Source organism: Capra hircus, chromosome 5 (assembly GCF_001704415.2).
Source record: "Capra hircus breed San Clemente chromosome 5, ASM170441v1, whole genome shotgun sequence".
NCBI lineage: Eukaryota > Metazoa > Chordata > Mammalia > Artiodactyla > Bovidae > Capra > Capra hircus.
Genome location: NC_030812.1, coordinates 28246846 through 28274804, shown reverse-complemented (window position 1 = coordinate 28274804; position 27959 = coordinate 28246846). Strand labels below are relative to the sequence as shown.

At 49.3% G+C, this 27959-nt stretch overlaps 1 protein-coding gene and 1 pseudogene across 5 annotated transcripts; one reads left to right on the top strand and one right to left on the bottom strand.

The window, feature by feature from the left end:
• On the bottom strand, positions 990-27516 carry POU6F1 (POU class 6 homeobox 1). 5 transcript variants are annotated; one of them, XM_018047756.1, is made up of 11 exons: positions 27235-27516; positions 17728-17821; positions 15962-16157; positions 11010-11131; positions 9895-10120; positions 9116-9369; positions 8288-8416; positions 7499-7702; positions 3895-4036; positions 3161-3329; positions 990-2171 (listed from the first exon to the last, which is right to left on the bottom strand). In XM_018047756.1, exons 2-11 carry the CDS (start codon positions 17773-17775, stop codon positions 1826-1828), a joined length of 1836 nt encoding a protein of 611 aa, XP_017903245.1. In that variant the 5' UTR covers positions 17776-17821; positions 27235-27516; the 3' UTR covers positions 990-1825. The 5 variants fall into 5 exon arrangements, with proteins under 5 accessions (XP_017903245.1, XP_017903247.1, XP_017903248.1 ...); XM_018047758.1 differs by having other exon boundaries at positions 9116-9366; XM_018047759.1 differs by having other exon boundaries at positions 9895-10031.
• On the top strand, positions 19355-23445 carry LOC108636000 (annotated as a pseudogene).

The window sequence follows — 27959 nt, the reverse complement described above, 5'->3', positions numbered from 1 at the left end:
TGGGATGCACCAGCTTCAGGTAGGAAAGGAACCCCGGTCTGCCAGAGGAAGCAAGGCTGGGCTCTGCCCCAGTGTCCCACGGAGGTGGTGACATGCCCCCACCTGGCAGTCACTTCTTCAGGGTTTATCGTGTGAGGGCAGCTGCTAGAGACCAGGTTCTGTAAGGACAGGAGTTGTGAAAGCAGGGGGCGGCTGACCCCTGTGACTTGTGCGTCACCTTTAAGTCTAGTCCACATAGCAGGTCTGGACTCCTCTAGCAAACCTCCCAGGGCCCTCCTGACCTTCCGGAGTCATATACTGAGTTCCAGGGGATGCCCAGCTGCAGGGAGGCTGGGAAACTCACTGGATATCTTGCAGGAGATGCCAAGCTCCAGTGTACCACAGATATCCTCTTTGAAGGCAAAACCCAGCCTGCTCTAGGTGGATTCTCAACTCAGAAGCACTCTGGGGGGCTTGTTCACACAAACACATGGTCCAAGACTCTGGACAAAATTAGATTTCTCCTCTGGTATCCAAGACTGCAAGTTACAAAGAAAAGTAGTTAAGTCACCTTCCACAAAGGACCTTCCCAGGCTGCTGTCAGCTCTTTCTGGATGTGGGCTTTTCCCAGGACCTTCCTGTCTGGTGTCGTTTCATTTGCTGCTTCTGAGAAGACCCCAGGACTGGGTGGGAGGTGAGTGTGAGGGCAAGAGAGACTTAGCATTCCTTTCTTCATTTCCCCACCCCCCCGCTCCCCGCCCCCTGAGTGCCTGCTTATCTGGGCAAGGGGGTTTTCCAGGCTGCAAGTTCTCTTAACCACATCATTCTGATGCAGAGATGGCCACAGACAGAGATCAAATTAAAATCTGGGAGAGATGCCTTATTTATCAAGTTCCCAACCTGCTGGCTTAGCTGGTAAAGAATCCGTCTGCAATGCAGGAGACCTGCGTTTGATCCCTGGGTTGGGAAGATTCCCTGAAGAAGGGAAAGGCTACCCACTCCAGTATTCTGGCCTGGAGAATCCCACGGACTATACAGTCCATGGGTCGCAAAGTCGGACACAACTGAGTGACTTTCACTTCACAACCTGCTATAGGCCCAGGTCAACTCCAGGACAGCTAGAGTTCACTGCTGATTTCTTCCAACATGATGTATAAAAGAAAATAATTCTGCTTTAGTGAAATTTTCCCTAGCTAGGAGCCAAGGAGAGATGGGAGTGATCATGTGTTCTGGCCCCAGGTCTATGGAAACCTTCTGACCTTGAGGTCAAGGCATACATGGAATCTGACTTTCTGAGCTGCACATCACACTTTTCAGAACAAGATCTCTTGGATTTTGTCGGGGGACAGTGTGCCTGCAGGCAGAGGGTAGGTGGGTGAGGCTGTGGTTCCACTGGACGAGCCGCTGTACCTACCAAGGTCACACAGAGGAACAGAGAAGAGACAGTGGAGAGAGTGCCATCAAAAACAAGAGCTAATGGCCAGTGGTCCTGGAGGCTACTACAGCCCCGTCCCAAAGATGGGGAGCCTCTGGTTCCCAGCCAGAATTCACCCTTCAAAAACCCACATCAGCAAAGTGCTTCTTTAAGTGACATGACAAGTCCCCTCCTTCGGCATGACCAGCCCCAAACATGGAGGTCTCAGGTGGGCCCCACTGCCCTCCCTGGGATGCGGATGGCACGGGGAAGAGAAGGGAGGCAGCTGACACACAGGTGCACGGTGGAGTCTCACAACCCAGGACAAACACAGCCACAGGCAGCAGAGTGGCAGAGGCCACAGGGTGGCAGCCGGAGCCGGATGCCAAGGGGAGGTACAAAGTGCTGGGACATAGGGCTGGGGGCTGAGCCCTACGGGATCTGAAAGACATTCAGCTTGCTGGTGTTCTTGAGCGTCTGGCGCCGGTTGCAGAACCAGACCCGCACCACCTCCCGGTCATAGTTGAGCTCCTTTGCAATCTCGGTGATCTCCTGGCCTGTGGGCAGCGGGTTCTTCTCGAAGTAGGCATTGAGAGCCTCTATGGCCTGGGGGGTGAAGGAGGTGCGGCGCTTACGTTTCTTGGAGGGCTCGCCTCCCACAAACTCCATCAGGTTCTGCTGGCCTTCCTGGTTCCGGAGTTCAGCTTCATGCAGCCACTTTTCCAGCACCGGCTTCAGCTTCTGGGCACTCTTGGGTGTGATGTCCAGCTTCTCAAACCTGTGGGTGACCCAGGCCCAGGAAGGGACAGTGACAGTGCCTTACTCCCCACCCCGGGCGTGAGTCCTGGCCTCAGGGGGCTGCTTCTCCTGGGGCTGGCAGACCTGTGCTCCCCTCACAACCCCCACTAGGATCCCCTGGCTCGGCCCAGCCCAGACTCCTCAGATTGTCCTGTCTCCCAGGTCATGACAGGGAGACCATTCCCATGGCCTCAGTTTATAGTGCAATGATAACAGGGCAGCTGCTTTATGAACACCATTCCAAAACTTTCACACCCAAATGGGTGAAGTCCTTTGAGGAATCATGTTGAGAGGCCTCCAAGATGGCAAATAGATGTCCTAAGTGCTGTCTTCCTCCAACTGCAGCATCACTAAGTCAGAATACTCTTTCTGGCTGAGCCCAGATGAGACTACAGAATTCCCAACATGACACTGTAGCTTAATAGTCACTCTAGTTTAATATATAGCGTTGGCAAGCAGATGAAACCTTTTGGCCATACCTAAGCCATGTGCTTTTTCGAAAATGCACATGACTTAGGGATGTGCTTTTTATTATATCTTTCTTTCACCATTAAAAAAAAATTGAAGTATAGTTGGTTTACACTTTACAATCAACTATAATACAGGCACCAGAACCAGTCTGTACGCTGCATACAGAAAAGTCAGTTACATCACTTCAGAGTCATGTCTCACAAGAGGGGGAGGTGGAAGCATGATAGAGGTGATTGTGGGTTATAGTTGAGAACCAAGCCAGAACCGAAGTTCCCAGTCTTGTGATTAATTTCATAAGCTGTACTCCTGTCCCTCTAGGATTCCTAACTGGATCAGGATCTTGGATTCCTCCTAAATAGATAATATAAATGCTCAGGACTGGAGGATAAACTTCAGAGGGCCCCAGAAAGACTTTGACTATTCCAGGTGTTCATGTCTAAGTGCCAGATACCTGAGCTCCTGCGAGTGCTCTGATCTTGCCCAGGCAGTCTTACTCACCGGCAGATGGCTGACTGGCTGTAGGCTGGGCCTTCCGTTGCAGTCAGAGCCTGACCCACTTGGGTCTGTGTGAGGCCCAGGGATAGCCGCCGGATCTTAAAGTTCTTGGCAAACTCCCGGATCTCTTCTAAGTTGATCCCATCCTCATCCAGACTTGGGGTATGTGGCTCTAGGCCAGAGGAAGGGGGCAGGGGTGAGTGTGTAAGACAGATAATCATCACTGCTTACCCAGCCCATGGGCCTAGCCCTGGTGAGTAGTGAGGGATCAGGACGTTTGACAAAAAGCCTGTGTACCCTTAAGACCCTCATCATTCCTGTCCCCAAGACGAGATGGGAGCAATGAGCCAGGACCAAGGTGCCTGTAGATAGAGGTCTATTTTAAGTTCTTCCAGCTCTAACTGTTGACCCTCCCTGATTCTCCCCAGGCTGGCCCCACGCACACCTGTTAGCTATCCACATTCTTCAAATACTGGTGAGAGACCATAGGAGAGACAGCCAACGATTTGGCTTCTCAGAGAAGCAGCCAGACAGCCGGCTAAGCAGCCTCCACCATGGTCATGCACAGAATCCAGCTCCGTAGAATGAGATTAAGAAAGTCAGTTCCTGGCAACGGGCCTGTGCTCTTCCCTTTTGGACTCTGGAAAGTTTACTAAGGGGAGCATCATCTAATATGGTCAGGGTATCCGAATAAATGCCTCACCCCTTCACCATACCCTTCCCTTGGAGCCACTTACTGGACACCAGCTGGCTGACTGTAGGGGTCTCTGAGCAGGTGATCGGGATGGGAGCAGAGGCAGCAGGCTTGGCCGCTGGGGCTGGGCTGGCGATGACCACGGCTGGCTGAGGCATGGCTGGTGTGGGCTGGATGGGCTGCACCTGTGAGAAGAAGATCCAACAAACCCCCACTGCCCGCCTGCCTGGGTCAGCGGGGTGGGCAGTCCAGAGGCAGGGCAAAAGCAGGCATGGAATCCTTCCTCACCCAGCACACTTTTACCTGTGCCCCATCAAAAGGCTAGATTAGAAGCTATGCATTAGCACCCACCCAGGCAAGGAGATCCAACCAGTCCATCCTAAAGGAGGCCAGTCCTGGGTGTTCATTGGAAGGACTGATGCTAAAGCTGAAACTCCAATACTTTGGCCACCTCATGCGAAGAGTTGACTCATTGGAAAATACTCTGATGCTGGTGGGGATTGGGGGCAGGAGGAGAAGGGGACGACAGAGGATGAGATGGCTGGATGGCATCACCGATTTGCTGCACATGAGTTCGGGTGAACTCCGGGAGTTGGTGATGGACAGGGAGGCCTAGCGTGCTGTGATTCATGGGGTCGCAAAGAGTCGGACACAACTGAGCAACTGAACTGAACTGAACTGAATGATGATGACCTCCAAAATAAGCATAGGTTGTGCTCCACCGAGCCAGGGCCTTGTAGGTGTCTATGACCCAGGCAGGTCAGAGGCTCAGAAAGGTTCAGCATACTTGGTCAAAGCTCCAAGTGTCCGCCCTTGCAATAACTGCTCTCAAGTCTCTGCCCTCAAAGGAGAAGCCTAAACCTGATTCCAGAGCCACCACACCCCAAATATTCATTAATGCGTGCAAGCATGTGTGCTAAGTCACTTCAGTTGTTTCCAAATCTGTGCAACCATACACACTGTAGCCCACCAGGCTCTTCTGTCCATGGGACACTCCAGGCAAGAATACTGGAGTGGCCTGCCATGCCCTCCTCCAGGGGATCTTCCCCACCCAGGGACTGAACCAGCATCTCCTGCGTCTCCTGCATTGCAGGCGGATTCTTTACCTCTGAGCCACCGGGAAAACCCCATATCCATTAATATTTAACTGGCATATTAAATATGTAAATGACTTTGGGACCTCGCTTCATTAAGACACTGTGCAGCCATGAAAAAGAATATCTCTTAATAACTGCCGTGGAAAGACCTCTGAGTCACAGTGCTTAGTGAAAGAAAAAAAAAGCAAGGTGAAAAACAATTTTTATGGAATAATTCCTTTAAAAAAATATGAATTTCCAAGAAAAAAATTCTGGAGTCATATAAAGCAAAGTGTCAACAGAAGTCATCTCTGGAAGTGGAGTTAGAAGGGATTTTTACTTTTTGACATCATATATAATGTTGGAATTTTAATAAACAGCTTATATCATATTTATAATCAGGATAAACTATATGAAAGCAGTATTTGAAGTATGATTTTTTTTTAAGCTTCCTGAAAGTGCAGATTTCTCTAGGATGGGCCTTGTTCCCTGAATTCTGCCTCCTGGTAGCTTAAAGTCATTCCCTCGTCATCCCCAGGGCCTTGTTTGGAGCTCCTTGTCTCTGGGTAGAATTCTTTAAGCTGTCTCCTAATAGCTGAGGGCTGAAGAATTGATGCCTTTGAATTGTGGTGCTGGGAGAAGACTCTTGAGAGTCCTCTGGATATCAAGGAGATCAAACCAGTCAATCTTAAATATTCACTGGAAGGAATGATGCTGGAGCTGAAGCCCCGATAATTTGGCTCCCTAATGTGAAGAGCTGACTCATTGGAAAAGACTCTGATACTGGGAAAGATTGAGGGCAGAAGGAGAAGGGGGTGACAGAGGATGAAATGGTTGGATGACATCACCGACTCAATGGACATGAGTTTGAGCAAACTCTGGGAGATGGTGAAAGACAGGGAAGCCTGGCGTGCTGCTGTCCATGGGGTTGCAAAGAGTCGGACCCGACTGAGCGACTGGGCAACAATAACAAATAGGACTCAAGTCTCAGCACAGTCCAATTCTTGGCTCCACCTGGATAACAAAAGGAATTTTAAAAATACACATCTAACTAGCCACTTTCCTGCTAAAAACTCTCCGGTGACTCCCCGTTACCTAATATTAGTGATAACAATAAAAGCACCATTTTTTACACATTTTACACACATTTCACACACATTTCACTTTGTGCACCAACCTTCCATGTAATGTATCCTTTACCATTCATAACTTAAGTTGGTACTCTCATCAGTCTCCTTCTATAGATGCTGCTGCTGCTGCTAAGTCGCTTCAGTCGTGTCTGACTCTTAGCGACCCCACGGACTACAGCCTACCAGGCTCCTCAGCCCATGGGATTTTCCAGGCAAGAACATTGGAGTAGGTTGCCATTTCCTTCTCCAATGCATGAAAGGAAAAGTGAAAGCGAAGTCTCTCAGTCGTGACCCCATGGACTGCAGCCTACCAGGCTCCTTCGTTCATGGGATTTTCCAGGAGAGAGTACTGAAGTGGGGTGCCATTGCCTTCTCCTTCTATAGATGAGGCTGAGGTTATTCAATGAAGCTGGGAAGCAGCATATCCCTTTGAGAACCACAAGCCTCAACATCACCTAGGAACTTGTTAGAGATGTGAATCCTTCAGCCCCACTCCAGACCTACTGTATGAGACTCAAGGTGGGGCCTGGAAATCTGCATCTTAGCACACCCTCCAGGTGGTTCTTCAGCACACTCAAGTTTGAGAACCCCTGCTCTGGCACACTATACTTCCTGCAGTTCTGTGGAAGTAGAAGAATCTCCCATCCAACCCATCCCTTTAGATTAGTTCAATGTCGTACTCTGTGAAGGCTTGTCAAACTCCTCAGTCAGCAGACTGGGTTCTTAAAGCACCTTATCCTGCCCCTATCAGAGCCTTTGCCACACTGACTTTAATTGTCTCTGATGCTGGGCTACCTAAGGCAAGGAAGGGCATCTTATTCATCTCTGTATCTTCAGCACTGGAATATAGCAGGCACTCAAAAACCGCTCCTAGAATGAACACGTGAGTGAATAATCGATGCCACAGTGCAGAGTGGAGGAGGGGTGGAGGGATGAAGGGGTGAAGAAGAGGAGGGTGCAGAATGAACCTCCCAGGGCCTTTCCAGCAATTTGTTCACCCTGGAGTTGACTGAGCCCAGTTAACATTTTTTTTGGCCTCACTCTGCAGCATGTGGGATCTTAGTTCTCCTACCAAGGGTCAAACCTGCGTCCCCTGCATTGGAAGTACAGAGTCTTAAGCGCTGAACCACCAGGGAAGTCCCAAGGCCCAGTTCACTTTGACCACCCTTCCCTGGTCTTCTCAGAGTGGCACTGGCCTCTGAGGGCACATACACACATGCTTGGTGTGTGGGGGTAAGGGGCGGGGTGGTGGTGGTGTTTTTCTGGGCAGAGCACGTGTGAACCAAAGGGACCTTCTACCTTCAGCCTCCCTCCACTTTGGGGAGGTGTCCTGCTTTCCCTGGGGCTTTGGAAAATAATGTTGTCTTGCCCAGCCTCTGGAGGGAGGCCGCTCATGCCTGACAACACTGCCTGCCACCCTCCCCCAACCCAGCCCTTGTACCTCACTCTTAGCAGGGGACTCAGGAGTGCTTGGCTTCCGGACAGCCACAGGAGGAGGCAGGGGGCTGCTGGCCAGGGTTGCGATCACCTGGCCCTGGGCGTTCAACAACAGCTGGGGGGTCACAGCCTGGACCTGCAGGCTTTGGGCCGGTGCTGGGGCCGCCACGCTAGCGGAGTTCACTACCCACGGAAGTGTTCCAATAACCTGGGAGGAAACACAGGGACCCCACGTGTGAGGGCAGCGTCCAGCTCCACCCCCAACCCCCACACTGGCAGGAAGGGACTTAGACAAGCCACCTAACCCTTCTGGGCCTCAGGGTCCTCCAGTAAAGTGGAGGGTTCACACTCTAGGGGCTGCTTCTCTGTCCTCTCTCCAGAGCCGTGAGGGAGCAGGAGTGGGCCTGCATGTGAAGCCCTGCTCCGCCACACTTTAACTAGCTTAATTTCTCCGAACCTCAGCCTTCTCTCCTGGAAAATGGGAACAAAATTCCCCACCCAACAGGCTGTACTCAGAATTAAGTGGGATAATGTATGAGAAAGTACCTAGCACAGAACCTGGCCACAAAGCGAGGGCTCCCTAAATGAAAACCCCCCACTGGAGTGAGCACCGCCAGGGTTGGGGTGCGGGCAATGCCCCCGCCTGGCCTCAGTGTCGGCAGAGAGCTGTCACACAGGCAGTAATGAACAGCAGCTTCTCACCCTGGTTGAGTTGCTATGACCCAGTCCTGCCCCTCCCCCACAGCCAGCATCTCCACGATCCCCACCCCCCCACCTGGCTTTGACCACTTGCCTGACCCTGAGCGTTGGTGAGAATCTGGCTGCTGATCCCCGGCATGCTGGGAATGGCGTTGGCAATGAGTGGAGCTGCGGTGAGGGAGCCCAGGATCTGGGTCTGTCCCCCGAGGGAGGCAGCACTGATCTGTGGGTGGAGGAAGAGCCTTACTCAGAGGCAACGGGGCAAGAAAGAGCCCAAAGCAGAAGGAAGAGGGCTGAGGGTATTGGGGCAGGGGCGCGGGGTAACCGATGCTGGGCAGATGTGAGTGTGGGCTGCAAGCCCAAGTCCACCAACTGAATGGTATCCAGGGCCAGGGGCTGCAGAAGGTGAGCAGGGAAGGACGGGGCCACAGTCATGGAGGAGTACCTCTGGCTAATCTTTCAGGCCAGCCCGGGGAGAGTAGAAGGGCCAGGCTGGAGAGGCTGATGTGACTCTAGCCACATCTAACTAGAAGCTATCTACTCATGCCTAACAGCTCCACTACCAAGTCAGGAACCACACTGGATAGACACTGGCATGGGGCCGTGAGCCTCTAGCGCCACTTGAGTGACAGCTCACAAGTTTGCAATCCCCAGACATCATCCCACCCTCCAAGGCTGGTCCATGGTCCAGGTTCTGGAAAGTTGGGCCAGCCCTCTTGGCAGAGGTTGTCTGCTCTTGGCTGGGATGCATGGGCTGGCAGCTGCCTCGGAAGGAGCCCATCTCTGCCGAAGTGTTGGAAAAGAGCCGCATTCAGGGGGCTGGTCCTCCACCTCCATACTCCCCCGTGGGAAGGGTCAGGTTCACCCTTGGCCAGAGATCCAGTCCATCCCCGGTGAGCCTTGGGTGAGGGCAGCAGCTTACGATTCCTGGGCTGAATGCGAAGCCTGCAGGCTGAACGGTGATCTGTGTGGGGGTGTCCACAGACTTGGGGGTGGGGGCAGTGGCGGTGGCAGCAGTGGGCTGTGGTAGAATGGCCGGTGTGGCCTGCAGCAGTGGCTGGGGCTGGAACAGCGTCTGGGGCTGAGCCGGTGGTCGGGGCTGGGCAGGCGAGGAGGCCTGGGCCGGTGGGGCGGCTTGTACAGGCGCCGGGAGAGCGGTGTTCAGCACGGCAGCTGCTACGGAGCAAGGCAGAGACAGAGGCGCTCAAATGCCTAGCCGCAGGCCAGAGCAGCTCCAATCCCAAGGGATCTGGTATAAGAATGAGACGGGGGTCGGGGCACTGGGGTGGGGGCACAGGCTGCTGTGATTCCCTTGATCCTTGCAGGGGTGGCACATGCCAACATCTCTCATCCCCCCTCCCTAGGGCCTGGAGACGTGTAGGTTCAGAACCAGAAGTGGAATCTTCTTGCAGTCCTTCTCAGGAGGCTGGTCACAGGGTGAGGTTTGGCGTAGGGGGAGGGCAGTCCCAGACAGCTGGCTGAAGGAAGACAGGCCTGCTGGGCCAGCGTGGTGTCTTGGCCTAGAGTCCTGAGGTGGTGCAGCAGCTCTGTGGCTGGGGGCCTGGGGCACCAGATCCAGACTCCAGGGCTCTTGCCCTGGGAGGGCCGCGGGTTCAGAGTCCAACATGGCAAACACACGAGCAGGGAAGGTAGTGGAAGGTGGCGGGGGCCTGGTGCAGTCCTGGGGAGAGTTGCCGTTACCTTGGAGACCGGCTAAAGGTGGCTTGAAAATTCCCCCCGTGGGAGAAGCAGCGGTCAGTCCTGGGAGGGCAGCCACGGTTGCAGTAGGAATTGTCCACACGGCCAGCCCCTGTTGACCAGCCACTTGACCTGCAATACTGATGGGGATAAGAAGAGGTTGAGTAACTGCCCCTGCTGGAACCATAACTCCTGTCAGAACTGTGGCTAAGTTTTCCTGAGTCAAGACCTGCAAAAGCAAACAAGATTTCAAAAAAGAAAAGAAAAAATAAAAAATCAACATCAACAGCGCAAACGCTGGGTCTTTTAGACCCAGCTGAGCACACACAAAGCATCCTGAGGGAAGGGGGAAAAAGGCTGCATGAGGGCGGGGAAGAGATGAGCCCTAGCTGGAGGCCCATCCCTGAGGAGGGACCTGGACTGGACTATCCCATCTTTGGAGAAGTAGCCCACATCAGGGTCAGGGCCCAGCCCTGCCCAAGGATCAGAAAGGGTCACAGGCCTCTCCCGCCATGGTTGGCTGCCTCCCAAGCCTTCCCTGGGTCTTTGCTCACGGGACCAGTGCTTTGTGACCAGGAGCAGGGGCAGGGGCTGGTGGAACTGAGTTGTCCAGGCCCACAGAGGCCTCTGGGAAGCTATGATAGAGGACACTCCTGATGGACACCTTGGATATCTGTGTGTGCAGTGAAAGATGTCACAGGGTGCTAAGTCTGCCTGGAGGCCCCTGGAGCAGCTTCTTGCTGTGCTGGGGCTGCCTTCTGCTCTAAATGAGGAGCCATTAACTCTTCCAGGCACCCCCTAGAGGGGCTGACAAGGGTATTCACTCATTCAATCATTAGATGACTTGAAGAGTTACTGTAATCTATTAATCCTTGTGGACATGAGGGGATTACCTGACAAATGTAGATTTGCTTTCCCCAGGGGGCCTGATCTGGGCTAGGGGAAAAGTCAGGGGTCCCTAGTAGGAGATTCCCTCCCTCAAGCCACAGCCCCTTCCCTGTCCTGCCTCATGAAGGAGGCAGGCCAGACCCCCAGACCCCATGGCCAGCCCATGTTGGCTATCCCATGCCTTGCTCTTGCCCACTGCCCTCTGTCTAGCTCCCTGGGATGGTCCTTACCTGGGGGGCAGCTTGTACAGCCAGCGGCGTCAGGGTCTGTGATGCCTGAGGCTGGCATGGAGCTTGGCTGAAGGTGGCAACAGCAGGGGCAGGGCTCGAAGGCATCCCCGGAAGCGACTTCACTTCATGCAGCATTGGGAGAGAGAGGGACAAGGAGTGAACCTGGCGGAGTGGGACAACTCTCAGTGCTGCACTGCGTTTCTGCACAACCCGAGGCCGATCTCTGGCTTCCTTGGCCCAAAGAGCGAGTTCCCCCAAAGTTACTGGTAGTGAGCGTGGGAGGCTGGAAAGCCCTATGCCAGACTTGGAAGGTATACCACCCTCATCCCACATGTGGATGAAGAAAATGCAGACCCTGGCACAGCTGGGTATCAGCCTGTCATCTCCTGGCTTGGTAGGATGCTAGGACCTATCACATAACCGGCAGTAGAAATGAACATGTGTCAGGGAGAGAAGGCGCCAGAATCAATGGGATTGATTGGCGCATCCAGCAACTGGATCAATGGTCACTCTGCCTCCAGGCTACTTTGGGGATGCAGTGCTGGCTCAGGGAAGGGGCAGGATTTCTGCAGGATGAAGCCTAGGAAGTGACATGTCATGGCCACACTCTGGATCCCGGGGCCAGATAACTTCTCTCTGGCATTCCCTGAGGTCTGAAGTCTGATGAGCAGCTTTTAGGAGGTTCTAAAGGAGCTTCCCTGGAGAAGGCAATGGCACCCCACTCCAGTACTCTTGCCTGGAAAATCCCATGGATCCAGGAGCCTGGTGGGCTGCAGTCCATGGGGGTCTCGAAGAGTCGGACACGACTGAGCGACTTCACTTTCACTTTTCACTCTCATGCATTGGAGAAGGCAATGGCAACCCACTCCAGTGTTCTTGCCTGGAGAATCCTAGGGACGGGGGAGCCTGGTGGGCTGCAGTCCATGAGGGTCACACAGAGTCGGACACAACTGAAGCGACTTAGCAGCAGCAGCAGCAGCTGCAAAGGAGCTTCTCATGAATTGTAGCTTTTCAACCAAGTGAGAGCTTCCTCTCACTACATGGAGTTAGGTAGGTAGGGACCCCTAGCAGAAAAATTCTTCAAAGTCACATAACAATATGGAGAAGGGTTATTTAATACATAGTGAGACATTACAGGGAGTCCAGGTGTTGGGTGTTAGACCAAATGAGTGCCTTCTTAATGCTGGCTGGGCATAGGTTTCCAGACCCTATTCTAGGCCAACTGAGTCAGAAGGTCCAGGAGTGGAGGCCGGCAACCTCACATCTCTCTCTCTTTCTTCTAAGCTCCCTTGTAATACACAGGGACAAAATGGGAACCACTGAACTAGAGAACCTTCCAAGCCTGCATTCCCAGCTCTTGTTTTAATCTGGAAAGGCACCAACCTAAGCCAGGACTATTCACAGTATACAATTTTAAAATCCAGATTGCTTCAAGGATGAAAGAGACAAGCAACCACAAAAACCATATAAAATACCAAAGAAAACCAAACGGCAGATTTATGTCCACTGTGAAGGGGAAATATATTTCTAACTGTTGAAAAAAAAATCAGAGAAGATAAGGATAATCTGAACCTCTGAGAATTCAAAAAATATTTCACTTGACAAAGTGTCATGAAACCAGGACTTCCCTGGTGGTCCAGTGGTTAAGAGTCTGCCTTGCAATGCAGAGGATGTGGGTTCAATCCCTGGTTGGGAAACTAAGATTCCAAGTGTTGTGGAGCAACTAAGGCCAGGCACTGCAATTACTGAACCCGTGTGCCATAACTAGAGAGTCCATGCATCACAGTGAAGGACAACGAAGATCCGATGTCCTGCAACTGAGACCCAACACAACCAGATAAATAAATAAAAACAAGCAACAATACCAGCGATTGTTTATTTTTTTTTAAGTGTGATGAAACCTATAAAGGAAACTGAGGAAATGGAATTGTAACAAGCATGAGTGATGAAAGCTTACCATCTGAAGAAATAAGTCATTTCATTAGGATACGTTTCCAGAGTGGGACTATGGGGCCTAGGATTCACCTACATTTAGGTTTGTTTTTTTTCTTTTTTTTGCTTCCTGCTAGACTGCTTTTCCACCTGGAAAATCCCATGGATGGAGGAGCCTGGTAGGCTGCAGTCCATGGGGTCGCTAAGAGCTGGACACAACTGAGCGACTTCCCTTTCACTTTTCACTTTCATGCGTTGGAGAAGGAAATGGCAACCCCCTCCAGTGTTCTTGCCTGGAGAATCCCAGGGATGGGGCAGCCTGGTGGGCTGCCGTCTATGGGGTCGCACAGAGTTGGACACAACTGAAGCAACTTAGCAGCAGCAGCAGACTGCTTTTCAGGAAGACTGAACCCATTTGCGGAACCATCAACAATGTACCTGTTTCTCCACAGCACCACCCAGTTTAGATTTTATCACAATTTCTTTTTCTGGCTTCAGAGATATACATGGTACCTCTTGGCTGACTACTTTTCCTCTCATTCATAGCAAGGTTTTGTGTGTTTTTCCATATAATGATTTCCGATTGTGTAAACAATTCATTTCTCTTCAAAAGGAATTTTAGTGGACTACACCTCAAAGAAAAATAGGGTTAAAGCAGCTGTTTATGACAATGAAAAAACCAGGGGGTTTGATAATAGCCAGAGCCAAAATCAGTGAGTGAACCTGTTAGTAAAGGATACAGAATATGAAATAATATGGTGGTAGGTGTCATACTACTTAGCCTGCCCTCAGGGGCCACATCTATAAAAATATGTGTGTGTGACAAAGTCTGGGTAATAGAGCAGCACAAATCACTAGATTCTTTTTTCATCTGGAAAAAGTTTCCTATTACTTAGTTTTAAGAGGAAACCCTTCTCAATAGTTCATATGCAGAAACGTTCTATCAAAGCTACATTTTAAGCTGGCAACTTCTTAGGAATTACTACCAACATACCTCCCCTACCTGCTTGACCATGACTAAAATTCCTTTACAAAGAAGACTTTAATGAAAGGCTTAATTAGATAAACTCCTGGAAGAAGATGCACACTACCATGAACACTCATGCTAAGATGCAAATTACTGGTTTTGGATCCATTTCTGAGAGTAAGTTTTGGGTAAGGAATAGAATTAAGGTGCTAGAGGAACTGAGATACAGAAGATGGATAAAAGGGTGAAAAAGAAGGGGAAGCACTGTGGGGGGGCTTCCCTGGTGGTTCAGTGGTAAAGAATCTACCTGTAGTGCAGGAGCCACAGGAGACCCCATGTTCAATCCCTGGGTCAGGAAGATCCCCTGGAGGAGGGCATGGCAACCCACTCCAGTATGCTTGCCTGGAGAATCCCATGGACAGAGGAGCCTGGTGGGCTACAGTCCATGGGGTCACAAAGAGTTGGACATGACTAAAGCAACTTCACACACACACACACACGAACTGTGGACAAAGCTGGAAAATCTCCCAGATTTCCTGAAAAGGGGATCCATCCCCACAATGGAAAGGAATGGAAAGGCTGGCCGAGATGGAGAATCCTTGTTTTTTCCTGCCTGCTCACCAGGACACTGGCCCAGGACACTTCCTCAACAAGGAAGCAGAACATTGCCAGACTAGGGAAAATGGTCACGTGTCTTGTCATTCCTTTACTCAAAAGGAGAAAAAATAAAATACCAGGCTCCCAAATGGATCTACATACTGATTTGCAAGTACAGCAAGGGAGGTGAGATCCCGAAGTGTTCTCACCTGTTTTCTATTCTCTTTGCTCTCTTCATGTCTCTTCCTCTTGGCCCCCCCGCCACCTCCCCCAACCAGATCACCAATCTAGGGAAGCGGTGAAGTTCAGCAGAAGGCAAGGCGAGATGAACCATGGCTTTCTGGGGGAACTGGCAAAGGAGGCCCCAGGCTTTCTGCAAAAAGAGATGTCTATTCTGCAAGGTGTTAATGAGGAAAGTCAATGAAAGGGTACCCTGTGCCCAGAAAGCAGTGCCTACAACCAGTGCCAGCTTTTAGAACAGCCTGGCTATCTCACAGCTGTACTGTAGAGTCATTCGGGGAGACACTGAGTCAATCAGCCACATCCATTCCCCATGCAGGAGAATCAAACTCATGCCCTAAAGTCACCTTTGGAGATAAACAGCCCAGATAAGCCCACGAGGCTAGATGCGTGTCAGTGTAGCCAGGAGTGAGAAGCTGTGATTCTACAAGGCCCTCCCTAACACACATTCTTAGCCCAATGTGGGTAAGATGCCGTTCCATCTCCAGCTCCTGGCACCTCCCAGCTCTACCATAAAAGGTACTGATTTGCAAGGGCTGGTAGTACCCTAAAGGTTAAGTCCTCTCTGCCTTGAGCCTGAGGGTCTGGTTTAGACCTGGGAGCCCTCTCGGAGGTTAATTCAATCCCCTTTATGTACATGTACAGTTAAAAGGCAAATTCTGAACAAAAGATACAAAGAGATCAAAAAACCCACCCGCCACTTTTGAAGAGCTTAGAGCAAAAGCAGAGGACTGTGCATGCCCCCTGCACACGCCACCTAAGGGATGGGCAAAATACCTAGGCCACCCCTTCAGCCTGACCCCTGGACACATCCCTACCTTCACCCCATGTAAGGAATAAGCTGGTCCTCCCTCAGGGAGTGAGCAAGCTAGGGAACCTGTTGCTTGTTCTCGCTTCCCTCTGCTGCAGCAGGGGCCCCAGGAAAGCCTTGTCTGAAAATAAAGAAAATGCAATCCCCTCAGCCGAGTCCCACCACTCTCCTCCCACCTCACCCTGACCCCTCCCAGTTTAGGTCTGTAAATAACTGAAAATGGTCCTTCATTCCAGGGATTGAGGACTGGTCTAGGAGCTGAACAGCAGCACAGGCTGTGACCAGAGGCCTGCCCAGTGGACAGGAAGACAACACACCCCTAAAGCCACCTAGCCCCCTGGGATTCATGCTGGCTCCCCAGGGGGAACACGGGAAGGGACTCAGGTGGGAGCAGTGGCCTCGTACCAGTTGCCTCCACGGAGGAGTCTGGGTTGTCTGGGCCAGCTTCACCAGCAGCTTCACCAGCTTCAGCAGGGCCTCCACTCTGGGAGCCCTCGGTGGCCACAGCCTCCAGCGCTTTGCCCTCCTCCTCAGCAGGGATCTGAGCATCCACTCCAACCTCCAGAACTCGGATGGTCTCATGGCCTGACATCACGATGACCTGTGAACAGATGAGAGGGACACTGCTAGGGGAAGAGGCTGATACAGCCTCCGGGGAGCTAAAGCTCTAGGTGTGACTGAGGCAGAGAGGAGAGAGTATCTCAGATTGCAGACTTCCTGTCCCAAGGACTGTGTGCTCTGTGAGAATTCGCGGAGCCTGGAGCTCTCTGATTCCAGGGAAGGAAGTGCTAGGAGAGAGCAGGCCCTGGTGACAGGGGGAAGGGTCTAACACAAGCTAGAAAAAGTCCCACTGAGTGAAACCACTTGAAGACATTTCTATTTGCTCCCTCTCTTGCTCTCAGTTCAGGGACTGGTAAATGGCCTCACCCACAGCCTTGCCAGGATGTCTTCTTGGCTGCTAGGATACTGGAGTGTGGTTACAATGACCCCAAACACAGGACCCACAGCTTCAGCTGGGACAAGACAGGAAGCCCTCTGCATGTCCCTCTAAACATTACAGGAGTGGAAAATGAATGCTCCAGGATGCTGAGGAACTTTTGAAGTTCATGGTTCCTTAATGTCCAAAACCCTGAGGTTAGAGGCCATGATTTCCTTGCAAGCTAACTTCTTGAAGCGAGGGTCAGGAATTCTGAAGGCACGGCCTCTCGCTGGCCCTCCTGAACTGGAGCTTTGTACCCTGTCGACCTGCAGCTCCAGCGTGCCATCTGGTGTGTGCATGCTCTAACCTTGCACCTCCTCGAGGGGAGCCCCCATGCCCAGCGATGCGGGTGGCCCCTGGGCCTCCTTGGAACACTGGGTCTTCCTTCCTGCTCAGACAGCCAGCACTTAGTGCTTAACCTCCAGCACTGACATGCTTCCACTTGGGTCTTTCAAGAATCAGGGACACCCTATGCATGAAAAAGCTCTGTATCAGGCCTTCCCTGCGATTGTCCCGGGGCCAAAGCCACTCCCACAACACGCTCCTTGGGACTGAAAACTGGATCCAGCCAGAGACTCTGCTGGACAAAAGCAACTATGTGACCCATCAGGGGAGTATGAGTGAAATAACCTTCCCAAGCAGTTTCCTTTCTGACTCAAACCTGACTATGAGAAACTTTACTCCAATTACATTTTAAGAGATGTTCATCTTTTTTTCTCCTTTTAAAAATACATTAAAAATACATAAGGGAATTCCCTGGTGGTCCAGTTGTTAGGACTTGGTACTCTCACTGCCAGGGACCTGGGTTCGATTCCTGGTTGGGAGATTAAGATCCTGCAAGCTACAGGCATGGCCAATTAAAAAAAAAAATTTACGTAAGTTATCAAAGATCATTGAAGTAAAAATTAGAAAATGATATATAACCAAGAAAAATAAATAAGTTCCCGGATATCCAAATCTTTCCCCATATTAACTTATACATATTTCCACTTTTTAAAGTCACAACTAAAGTCCCCAAACCCAGCCCCTGAAAAATCATAGCTGGCAACCACATCTGGATGGGTCAAGTGACCATGAACGTTGGTAAGAAACAGACAACAAGGGGCTTTGTGGAGTTTTCCTCCTTGCCCACACCCCTCAGTCCATCCCCCTCCCCCTCCCCACCCCCACCTCTTCCTGCTCCAAAAGATACCTGCTCATTGACAGTCAGAGATGAGTCTGGCCCGGCTCCAGGATCCATGATGACTTGTCAGGGTGGGGTGGGGGCTGGCCCACACCTACACATTCTGCAGAGTGAGATGAGATGGGAAAAGCAAAGGCTGATGTGAAAATGTAAGACAATTTCCATATCATCCCAGAAAGTCAGAAGTAGAATGGTAGGAAGAGAGAGAAGCTAAGGGCTCTCAGGCATGTGTAGAAGTGAAGGAAACAGGATTCTAAGGATTTTAAAATTAAAATGTCTGACTTCCTGCAGCACCCTAGGACAACCTACACTCAGGCGGAGCCAGGGTAACAGGAGGCATGGGGGTAGGGGTGGGGGGGGCAGACGTCTGTCCCTGGGAGTTCCCCAGTCCAATGGGAAAGAGCAGACCCAGCAGAACCCAAAGTGACTTTGACCCAGACACTCAGAACCAGACACAAGTAAGGAGCCCTCTGGGTATCAGAACAATTCTCAGGGAAGGGGTCTGAGCAGACTTCCCCCGGAAGAGATGGCAAAGATAGGAATAAATGGAAACAGTTGTCTCAGACTTTAATGCGCCTGGAACACATTAAAACTGCAGACCGCCCCCCCACCCCGATTTTCCCAGACCAAGCATCTCCAGGGAGTCTGATTCAGTAGGTGGGTCCCTTAGGGGTTTCTGTGGCAGTGGCCCAAGAACCACGCTGGCCTTTAGCATGGGAGGCAGGACAACATACCAGATGGTGGAGCGGCTGCCACAGACAGTGAGGAGTGAGACCTTACGAGAACAGACGGTCTGGCTGGAGCCACTAATCACAGTCACAAGAAATAAAGGAAATAGCTAGGACAATGAGTTTTAGACACGGAAATAGAGAAGAAGCAACCAACACTTTTATTCTGAGTGCCCACTGTGCTAAGCATTCTATGGAACACTAATTCACGTACCACTCAGGCCAGCTGGGGTATGGGAACATCAGCATCACCGTGTCATAGGTGAGGACACTCAGCTCAGAGAAGGGTTCTAGACGCCTCACCTTTCTCTTCTTCCTCCTTTTCTACCTCTGGGTTTGTTTCATGGGGCTTCCTTTTGTTGTTGTCATTTGAGTAACTGAGGTACAATTCACATGACATCAGATTAAATGTACAACTCGATGGAATTCAGTACACTTATAGTACATTTACAGTGCTGTGCAACCATCAACACTGTTTAGCTCCAGAGCATTTTCATCCTCCAAAAGGAAATTCCATGCCCATTAGTGGTTACTCCCTTTTCTTGCCCTTGGCAACCATGAATCTGCTTTCTCTCTTTGGATTTGCCTGTTCTCAACATTTCATATGGGCTTTCCTGATGACTCAGATGGTAGAGAATCTGCCTACAATGCAGAGACCTGGGCTCACTTCCTGGGTTGGGAAGGTTCCCTGGAGAAGGGAATGGCTACCCACTCCAGTATTCTTCCCTGGAGAATTCTATGGACAGAGGAGCCTAGTGGGCTACAGTCCATAGTCATAATGACTCGGACACATCTGAGAGACTAACACTAATATTTCATATATTAATAAATAGAATCATTTGATATGGGGTCTTTTTGTGTCTGGCTTCCTTTACTTTGCAGAATATTTTCAAGGTTTATCTGTAGCACGTATCGGCGCTTCATTTTTTTACACAGCTGGATAAAATTTCATCGTATAGACTCTTTCACTCTCCAGGGAAGGCAGAGGCACAGGTAAACCAAGACTTTGTTTCCAAGATGGAAAGTCCATCAGACTCAGCTGTGACTTCACCCAGCACTCTGCAGGTCTATGCCAATCCACCACCTCCCCATACGAATAGTTCAAGAACATAACCTATGAGCGCAACACTTAAAGAGCAATTAAGGAAAACAAGATCTTCATTTAATTCTCATAAATAAATGGAGTGGTGAAGCATCTCAAAGTCGAGAATGAAAAAAACTATCAGATCTTTTCAGAGAAGATCCTTAGCAAAAGAAAAACTGGAATTTCAAGAAAAATTTAAACACACAGTGAGTTAGAAGAAAGTTTATATTTGAAAAATACTTTAACGAATATTAATGCAGGACTTCCCTGGTGATCCAGTGATTAAGACTCTGCACTTCCAATCTGGGGTGGCAGCGGGAGACAGGTGCAGGTTGGATCCCTGGTCAAGGAACTAAGATCCCACATGCCACATGGGGCGACCAAAAACAAACAGAAGTGTTGCATATGAATCTAAATCACTGGATACTGGGTTATGCATGGTCCTCCAAAACGATTTTGTGAATGAGAACATTTCCAAACAAGGATTAAATGAAGAAAAAGCCAAATCCACCAAATGGGTGAAGGAGATTCCAGAGAACTTCAGAGGGTAAAACTAGTCAAAATGTATCACTCAAAGAATGACCTGTCCCAGTTACAATTGTTAATAAGGAAGCAAAGACATTGTAGCTAGATGTTGCTCTGTGAGGGGCAATCAACTAAGTCCCCAAAGGAGGAGAAACTGAACCTCACCCAGTTGATAGATCACTGTGGGTAAGATGATAAATTGCTCCAGTGTAACAGAAATGAAGATGAATTCCTAAGAGTTTCATTCATAATTCTTTCTCCAGAGAATCTCTGAGAATGACAACATAATAAAAAAGATACTTGCACATTTTAAAGAGAAGGTATAAGCCACTAGAGCTTAGAGAAAGGTATCCTGATGAACACCAATTTATGAAGCTTGTTATTATCCAAATATAAACCAAGTTCTAAAATAAGGTTTCAGTATTTTGGAGAAATCTGCCAAAGAAAACATTTAAATAAATATGAGAAAAATTTAAATAGCGATTAAAAAATAATTTGGACAATTTTGGAAGTCAGTTTTAATACATTGTTCTGTTTATTGTGGTAAAAAAAAAAAAAAGCTTTACTGTCAATGTTAAAAAACAGTCCAACCTTATAAATGTCTAAACTTAAATGGGTCTAAAAATGCCGGCCTCTCTTATTTTATGACTCTTGTTTCCATCCACTTATCACATATTTCCATCTGGATAGTCTAGCACATAATTAAACTCATATGTCAAAAAAAAAAAATCCCACGGTATGGATATGCCATATTTTGTTTATTCAATCATCCGCTGATGGATATTTTGGTTGTTTCTACCTTTCTGCTACTGCGAATGGTGCATCTATGAATCTTTGTATACGAGTTTTTGTTGGAACACCTGTTTTCAATTTGGGGGTATATACCTAGGAGTGCAACTGCTGGCTGACCCCAGGGGTTTTAGGGGTTTCATTCCAGTGACTCTAGTAAATAGCACATCTGGATGGCCTGCCTCCTTTGAGCCCATGATATCATCATGCAGTGTCCACAGCCTGAAAGCAATGAAGAGAGACGATCACCTGTCAGTTTTGAGAGAAGGGGCTCCTGTGACTACCCCAGAAGTAGAACCCCGGTGTAATCATAGATCAGAGCAGAGCTGCTTTGGTTAAAGCTGGGACAGGAGCCAGTGCCCAGCCACAGCATGCCCCTTTGCCTTCTTTCTTCAGTGAGTTGAGTTTGAAAAATACCTGAATCAAACCTGGCAAGGCTAACAGATGGCTCACTTGTCCCTGGCTTTCCTGTACTAGCATCTAAAAACACAGGCAGCCTCGGAGGGAAGATAAACAGCAGGTCCTGAGGCATTTGTCTCCAACCCAAAAATCCAGAGGTCCAGGACCATCCAGGACTCTCAGTGGCAGAAAAACTGAGTTGGAGGACCTGGTTCTATTTATCATTCTCTTTTGGGAACTGGTTTGGGCTTAAGGTAATCTTCCAAGACACCCAGGGGGAGCAATGAAGTATAAAACAAATCAGAACCCCCTAGAATAGCCTGAGATCCTGTAAGAAGAATCCTGAAATGCTTTGTCCTTTGTTTATTCAACAAATACTTCAGTGGCCACTATGTGTGGGGAAAAAGCATGTTCCCCAGCTTTGTTAAGGAGTCAACAGTCTAATATGAGCATTGAGGAAATAAAAAGATAACAACAATATAGTATGTTTAAGTGTCATGGTGGATGAATAGAGGGTGGCAGAAGAATCACTGAAGGTATACCTAATGCACTTTTAAATATGGTCCTTTGCCCCTTGTTCCAGGGTGGCATGTGTTTCAGACATAAAATTTGATAGTACATGAAGCATCTTGTGACATGTAGAGGAAAATGGGATTTGTTGTATGAGATTCAGACTTTTAATGCAGACTCATCTCTGTGATTTTAATCACTTTATACATACTTAATGTGGTTGAGGTTTCCAAGAGGTAAAGTACCTCTCACTATAGTCATTTTGAGGGGTGGAGAGTATTCTGCATGGATTAAAGGAATGAATGGAATGAGTTTAACTGGTATTTAATTGAAAGTCACATTTGTTATGGGAAATTACCTTTCAAATTTTTGACATAATCCTCTCACATCAGATTGTTTGTTGACATCAGCATCTCCAACTCTACATCACTTCTATATTTAAATTGTGCACCAACTTACCTCCTGCAGGGCTGCCATCTAAAAAGGTCACAAGGACAGGAAGCAGGAAGCAGGAGATTAGTACAGACAGGTAGTTGGAGTTGAGCCAGATCATCCAGACAAGAATGGTTTCCTGAGGTGGTCTCACCCAGCCTGTCAGCCACCAGTTGAGACCTCACCTGGCAACTTCAAACTCATATAATCCAACTACCTACTGATTGCTTACAAAATCTTATACTTAACATATTCGAAATCAAACTCCTGATTTGCACCCCAAACCAGCTCCACCTGCCTGCAGCCTTCCCCATCTCAGCAAACGGCAGCTTCATCCTTCCACAGATGCTCAGATTGAAAACCTTGCCTTTGCTCTTATATTTCCATCTATATTGATTTCTTCAAATCCTGTTGGCTCTCCCTTCCAGTGCACCCAGAATCCCTCCACTTCTTATGACTTCCATCATGGTCCATGTAGTTGTACCTGATGCAAAGGAACACAAGATAACATCCCCTCTTGCATGCAAGCATCATCTGCTCTGTTCTTAAACCATCAATCTTCAGGTGGGTTGCTACAGCTTTCAAGTTTTCATTTGCTTGATGGATTTTCTGTATGTTCTCCCACCCTTCTCCATTTCTGGCCCCAGGACATAGATTTCCCTTCCCATCTGCTGAAAAGTAATCATTATTAATGATTAATAAAATACTATTAATGATTAATAAAAAACTGTTAATCATTATTAATAGTTTGTTGGTCCTGGGATAAATGATAATGGAACAGAAGATTAAAAGAAAAGTATGTGTGTATATAACTGAGTCACTTTGCTGTACAGCAGAAATTAATACAACATTATCAATAAACTATACTTCAATTTAAAAATAAATTTAAAAAATAGTTTATTGGGACCCAGCCCCTTTATGCATAGTACTACACCCAGCACTCTTTGGAGACAGACTTTAGGGTTCACAATGTCAGCTTTGACATTCCCTAGCTGTGGGACTTCAGGCAAATTATTTTACCTCTCTGCCTCAGTTTCCTCATCTGTAAAAATGAGAGTAATACCACCTACTTCATAGGGCTTATTATGAAGACTGAATAAATTGATGCCCATAAAAAGTTTAGACCAACGACTGGCATAGAGTAAGTGCTCAGAAGATGGTAGCTGTTATAAAAATTTACATATTCTCCAGGCAAGAACACTGGAATGCGTGGCCATTCCCTTCTCCAGGGGATTTTCCTGACACGGAAATTGAATCTGGGTCTCCTACACTGCAGGCAGATTCTTTACCATCTCAGCCACCAAGGAAGCCCTTACAAATACTATCTCATTTAAATTTAGTACAGCAGTTAGGAACCTAGGTTTGGTAACTGAGGTCTTTATGCCTCAGTTACCATATTTGAAAAGGGAATAACTAGGCATTGTAGCAAATTGTGTAAGGGTTCAATAAATATGAACTGTTAACTATTATTCAGTTTTGATACCAGCCCCATGAGGCTACAGAGTAAACACATAGGAAAGCTTGACCACCTGTGTGACAAGTGGGCAGATTACTTCCGTTTTTTTCAGGGATAAATAATAAGAGAGCTTATTTTAGAATTACTGTATAAAGCACAAATAACAATTAGCTATTACAATCCCCATTTTTATTGAAGAGTAAGTTGATGATCAAAGAGAGATAATGGAATAGGCTTAGGAGAAAACCCTAGATTAAATCCCAGCTTGGTCATGAAATAGCTGTGCCATCTTGGGCAAATGACTGAATCTCTTTGAAGTTTAAGTTCCTTTTCTTTAAAATGCTGATTAAATGGGTAAGCTTCATGGGGTTGTTATAATGGTGATAGGAGATTAGGGCTTCCCTGGTGGCTCAGACAGTGAAGAGTCAGCCAGCAATGTGGGAGACCCAGGTTCAATCCCTGGATCAGGAAGATCCCCTGGAGAAGGGCATGGCAACCCACTCCAGTATTCTTGCCTGGAGAATTCTTTGGACAGAGGAGCCTGTCCATGGGGTAGCAAAGAGTAGGGCACGATTCAGAAACTAACACTTTCACTTTTTCATGAGATCATGCAAATAAAATGCTTAACATTGTATTCTTACGACAATCCCCATCTTTATCTATAGGAAAATGGAGGTGGAGAGAGTTCAGGTGATTTGCCCAAGGGCACAGTCCCTGACCTTCAAACTTCAAGGTCACATCACCTGCCCCAGATTTCTTTTCTGACACCACACTAAGCCTTCATTCAGGAAATGGCAGGAAGGCTGGTGGGGGCTGCTCTGGCCCCCAAGGATCAGGACGAACTGGAAAGCGGAAGCTCTCAATTCTGCTCCAGGTTGTTTCCGAGGCTAAGACTCTGAGCTTCCAACACAGGGAGTGTGGGTTCAATCCCTGTTCAGGGAACTAAGATCCCACATGCCTTGTGGTGTGGCCAAGAAATAAAAACAGGCTTCCCTGGTGGCTCAGATGGTAAAGAATCTGCCTGCAATGTAGGAGACCCAGATTTGATTCCTGGGTTGGGAAGATCCCCTGGAGAAGGGAATGGCAACCCACTCCATTATTCTTGCTTGCGAACTCCTATGGACAGAGGAGCCTCGTGGGCTACAGTGCATGGGGGTCACAAAGAGTTGGACATGACTGAGCGGCTAACATTAATCAATTTACTTCCTCCAACCCCAATTCATGGACAGAGATAAATGACTTGCCAAGTTATTGGTAGACTAGCTAGCCACACACATGGGCCAGAAGGAGAAGAAAGGGCAAAAGACAGGACAGTAGTGAACAAACTTACTTCTTTCCAACCAACCATTTGTAAATTTTAGACAAATATAGTCAAACAGTAAAGACTTGTTTTATAAAGACACATTTAGATTTGGTTTCTCCTCCTGCACCACCACCCCCATCCCCTTGTGCTCAAACTTGATTCATCCCAGGCAGGGTGAAGAGGGGATAAATGTGAAAAATAACAAGAAGTATGTTCCCCTACTAGACTTTAAGGACCAAGAAAGCATATCCACTTACCATCATATCCCAGAGCCTCATAAAATTCCTGGTACACAACAGAGGTTAATGAATACGAGCTGAAAACATAAATTATATCAGATCATACTCTTTAGTCTCCGCATATTTCCTACCTTTTCCTCAAAATACACAGCCTATTTCAAATTTCATGCCCTCATTTTCAATACTAGGGCTACTTAAAAATGATTTCAAAGAAGCAATATTAAGTTCTTAAGAAACCCGGTCACACTCACCCCTTCCTAATGTGCCAGTTCAGCTCCTCATTCCCAAGTCTTCCTTCATTTGGCCAGTTTCTCCCGAGTCTCATTCTCTCTGTGGCCTCACTGACCCTCATTTTGACACAGAAAGAGCTTGGGGTTTAAAGGCAGAAGACTCAGATTGAGTATCACTTCTGTTTAAAGTAACACCTCCCAGCCTGTTTCCTTATCTGTGAAATGGGGCTAAATTCCAGTGCCCACCTCATGGGCTATTGTTAAATCATTAACATTTATGTAAAGCTTTTGGAACAGGGCCTGGCACACAGCAAACACTATATAATTGCTTTAAGTTGAAGTAAAGCACTGTTCTTAATTGTAAAGTGTTATAAAAAATGTGTAAGATTACTACTACGACTTTACAGTGAGCAAATCTTGGGGAGAGGGGATATGATCTTGTCCCATGTTCCTTCATAATGCAAAGGCTCCTTAGAAAAGCAAATTTCTTCTGAGTCATCTCTTAATTGCTAGGTAGTACTTCCAAGAAGAGAATAACCCATCTCCTTCCCTCTCTCTCACACACACACAATCACTCTATAATCTTGTTTTTTTCATGTTTATGATCTGCCTGTCCCCATCCCCATCCCACCCATCAAACTGAAATTAAAACCCCAAGACAGGGCAAATTCTGTCTGTATTGTTCAGAGTTGGCACAGAGTGGATATTTTTGTCGCCCTAATGAACAAATAAATGAAGGTCTACAGCAGATATGCAAAGAAATACCAGATCACAGAAATAACACCCTGAGAAGCTAGACTTCAATCAAAACAAAATACATGGAATTATTCCTCAGAAGGCCCTGCTGGTCAACTTGGCTGCCTTGGATTACCAAGAAAAGGGAGGTGGGAAATAACAATTGAAGACCAGCCTTCTACTTTGGGATCAAGGAATTTCAAAGAGCAGATCACAGATCTCCGCAAAGAGCTTCTTTCCACTAGCCCAGGTAGGCTTCACAACCGCGTTTTATTTTCCCCCACAGCCGGCTGCGGAGGCTTTCGATTTGGGGCTTCCAATGACAAATGAGTAGGGGACCGCAACGCGGGAAAGTGGAGGTTGCAAGGCGCCCTGCGGCTCCTTGGCCTTGCCAGGTGAGGATGCTCAGGGAGCACACAGCGGGTCCATTATGATGACTGTTTATTAATAATAATATCGTTATTAAATATTTATGAAGTGCTTGTGCTCGGCTAGACGGTGACCCTCCCACCACTCTCCCACCCTTCCAGCAGCACCAGGCCCCTAACCCCGAGTCCCACCAGTCCTCCCGGTGTATGGTGGTTGGAGAGAATTGTGACAGGTGCCTCTGGCCGCCTCATTTGACCTTGACTGCTGGGAACCCAGGCGTCCGGGTTCTCCAGTGGGGCGACAATCCTTTCGCGGTCGCCACGGGGGCTGGGTAAAGAACGTCCCCGTGGTCCGTGCCCAACCTGGGCTCCCGGAGCAGAAATGGGGAGGGGCCAGGTCCAAGCTCCCCTCGGGGTCCACCTGGCGGCCGCCCCCTCCTCCCCTCGGTCCCCGTGGGCCGGCAGGAAGGCTCGGGCGCGGCCCCCGGGGTCTCCGGCCTCCGGCGAGCGGCCACACGCCATTCAGCTCCCGGAGCTCCTCGCCGCCCCGGCCCAACATCCCGGCGCCCCGGCCCCGCGGCATTTTTTTTCTCTTTATCATAAATATATAAATTATGCTAATTACGGGCATTGCATATTAACCAAACCCGAAACCTCCCCTGCCCGGCCCCCTCCCCCTCTGTGCAAACCCCTCCCCGCCCCGGACCCCGCTACTTACCGGAGCCCGAGCCCGAGCTGCCTTCGCCCCGGGTGCCCGGCGGCCACCGATTAGAGATTCATCTCACAGCTCGGGCCAGGGGGCCGGGGGCTGGGGCCCGGGGGCCGGGGCAGCCGCCACCCGCAGACAAAGAAGCCAGTGCGGCTTGGCTGGGCTCGGCTCGGCCCGGGAGCCGGTCGGGACCCGCCGCCGCCCCCGGGCCCCCAGCCCGGGCTGGCCAGAGCCGAAAGGGACTCGGCGGGCTGCGCTGGGCGGAGGGGGGACGGCTGGGAAGCGAGAAGGGGAAGCAGGGTGGGTGGGGGGGCGGTCAGGTATATATATATATTTTTTCTTCCTTTCCCCCCTTCCACGGCCCCCCCTTTTCCCTCCCCCCCCTCGTTTTTTTTCCCTCCTTCTGCTACTTGGATTTTTTTAGCTGCTGCGTCACGAGCATAATTTATGCAAAGAGCTTTGCCGCATGCTGCACCGCGCGCGCCAGCCGCCGGGGGCGGCGGGCTGGGCGGGCCGGCAGGGAAGGGAGGGGATCTGGGGAACCGAGAACGAGCGATGGTGGGGGCATCCTAGCCCCTTGCCACCCCCGCTCCCAAAGGCCCCACAGGCTAGCTCCCCAGGCTGGAGTGGAAAGTCGATGTGGCGGGTCACGCAGCCCCGCTCCGGGGAGCATCCTGAGGTCGTTTCATTTTGGAAGGTGCGAGAGTGGGGAGCACAGAAGTCCACACTGGGGA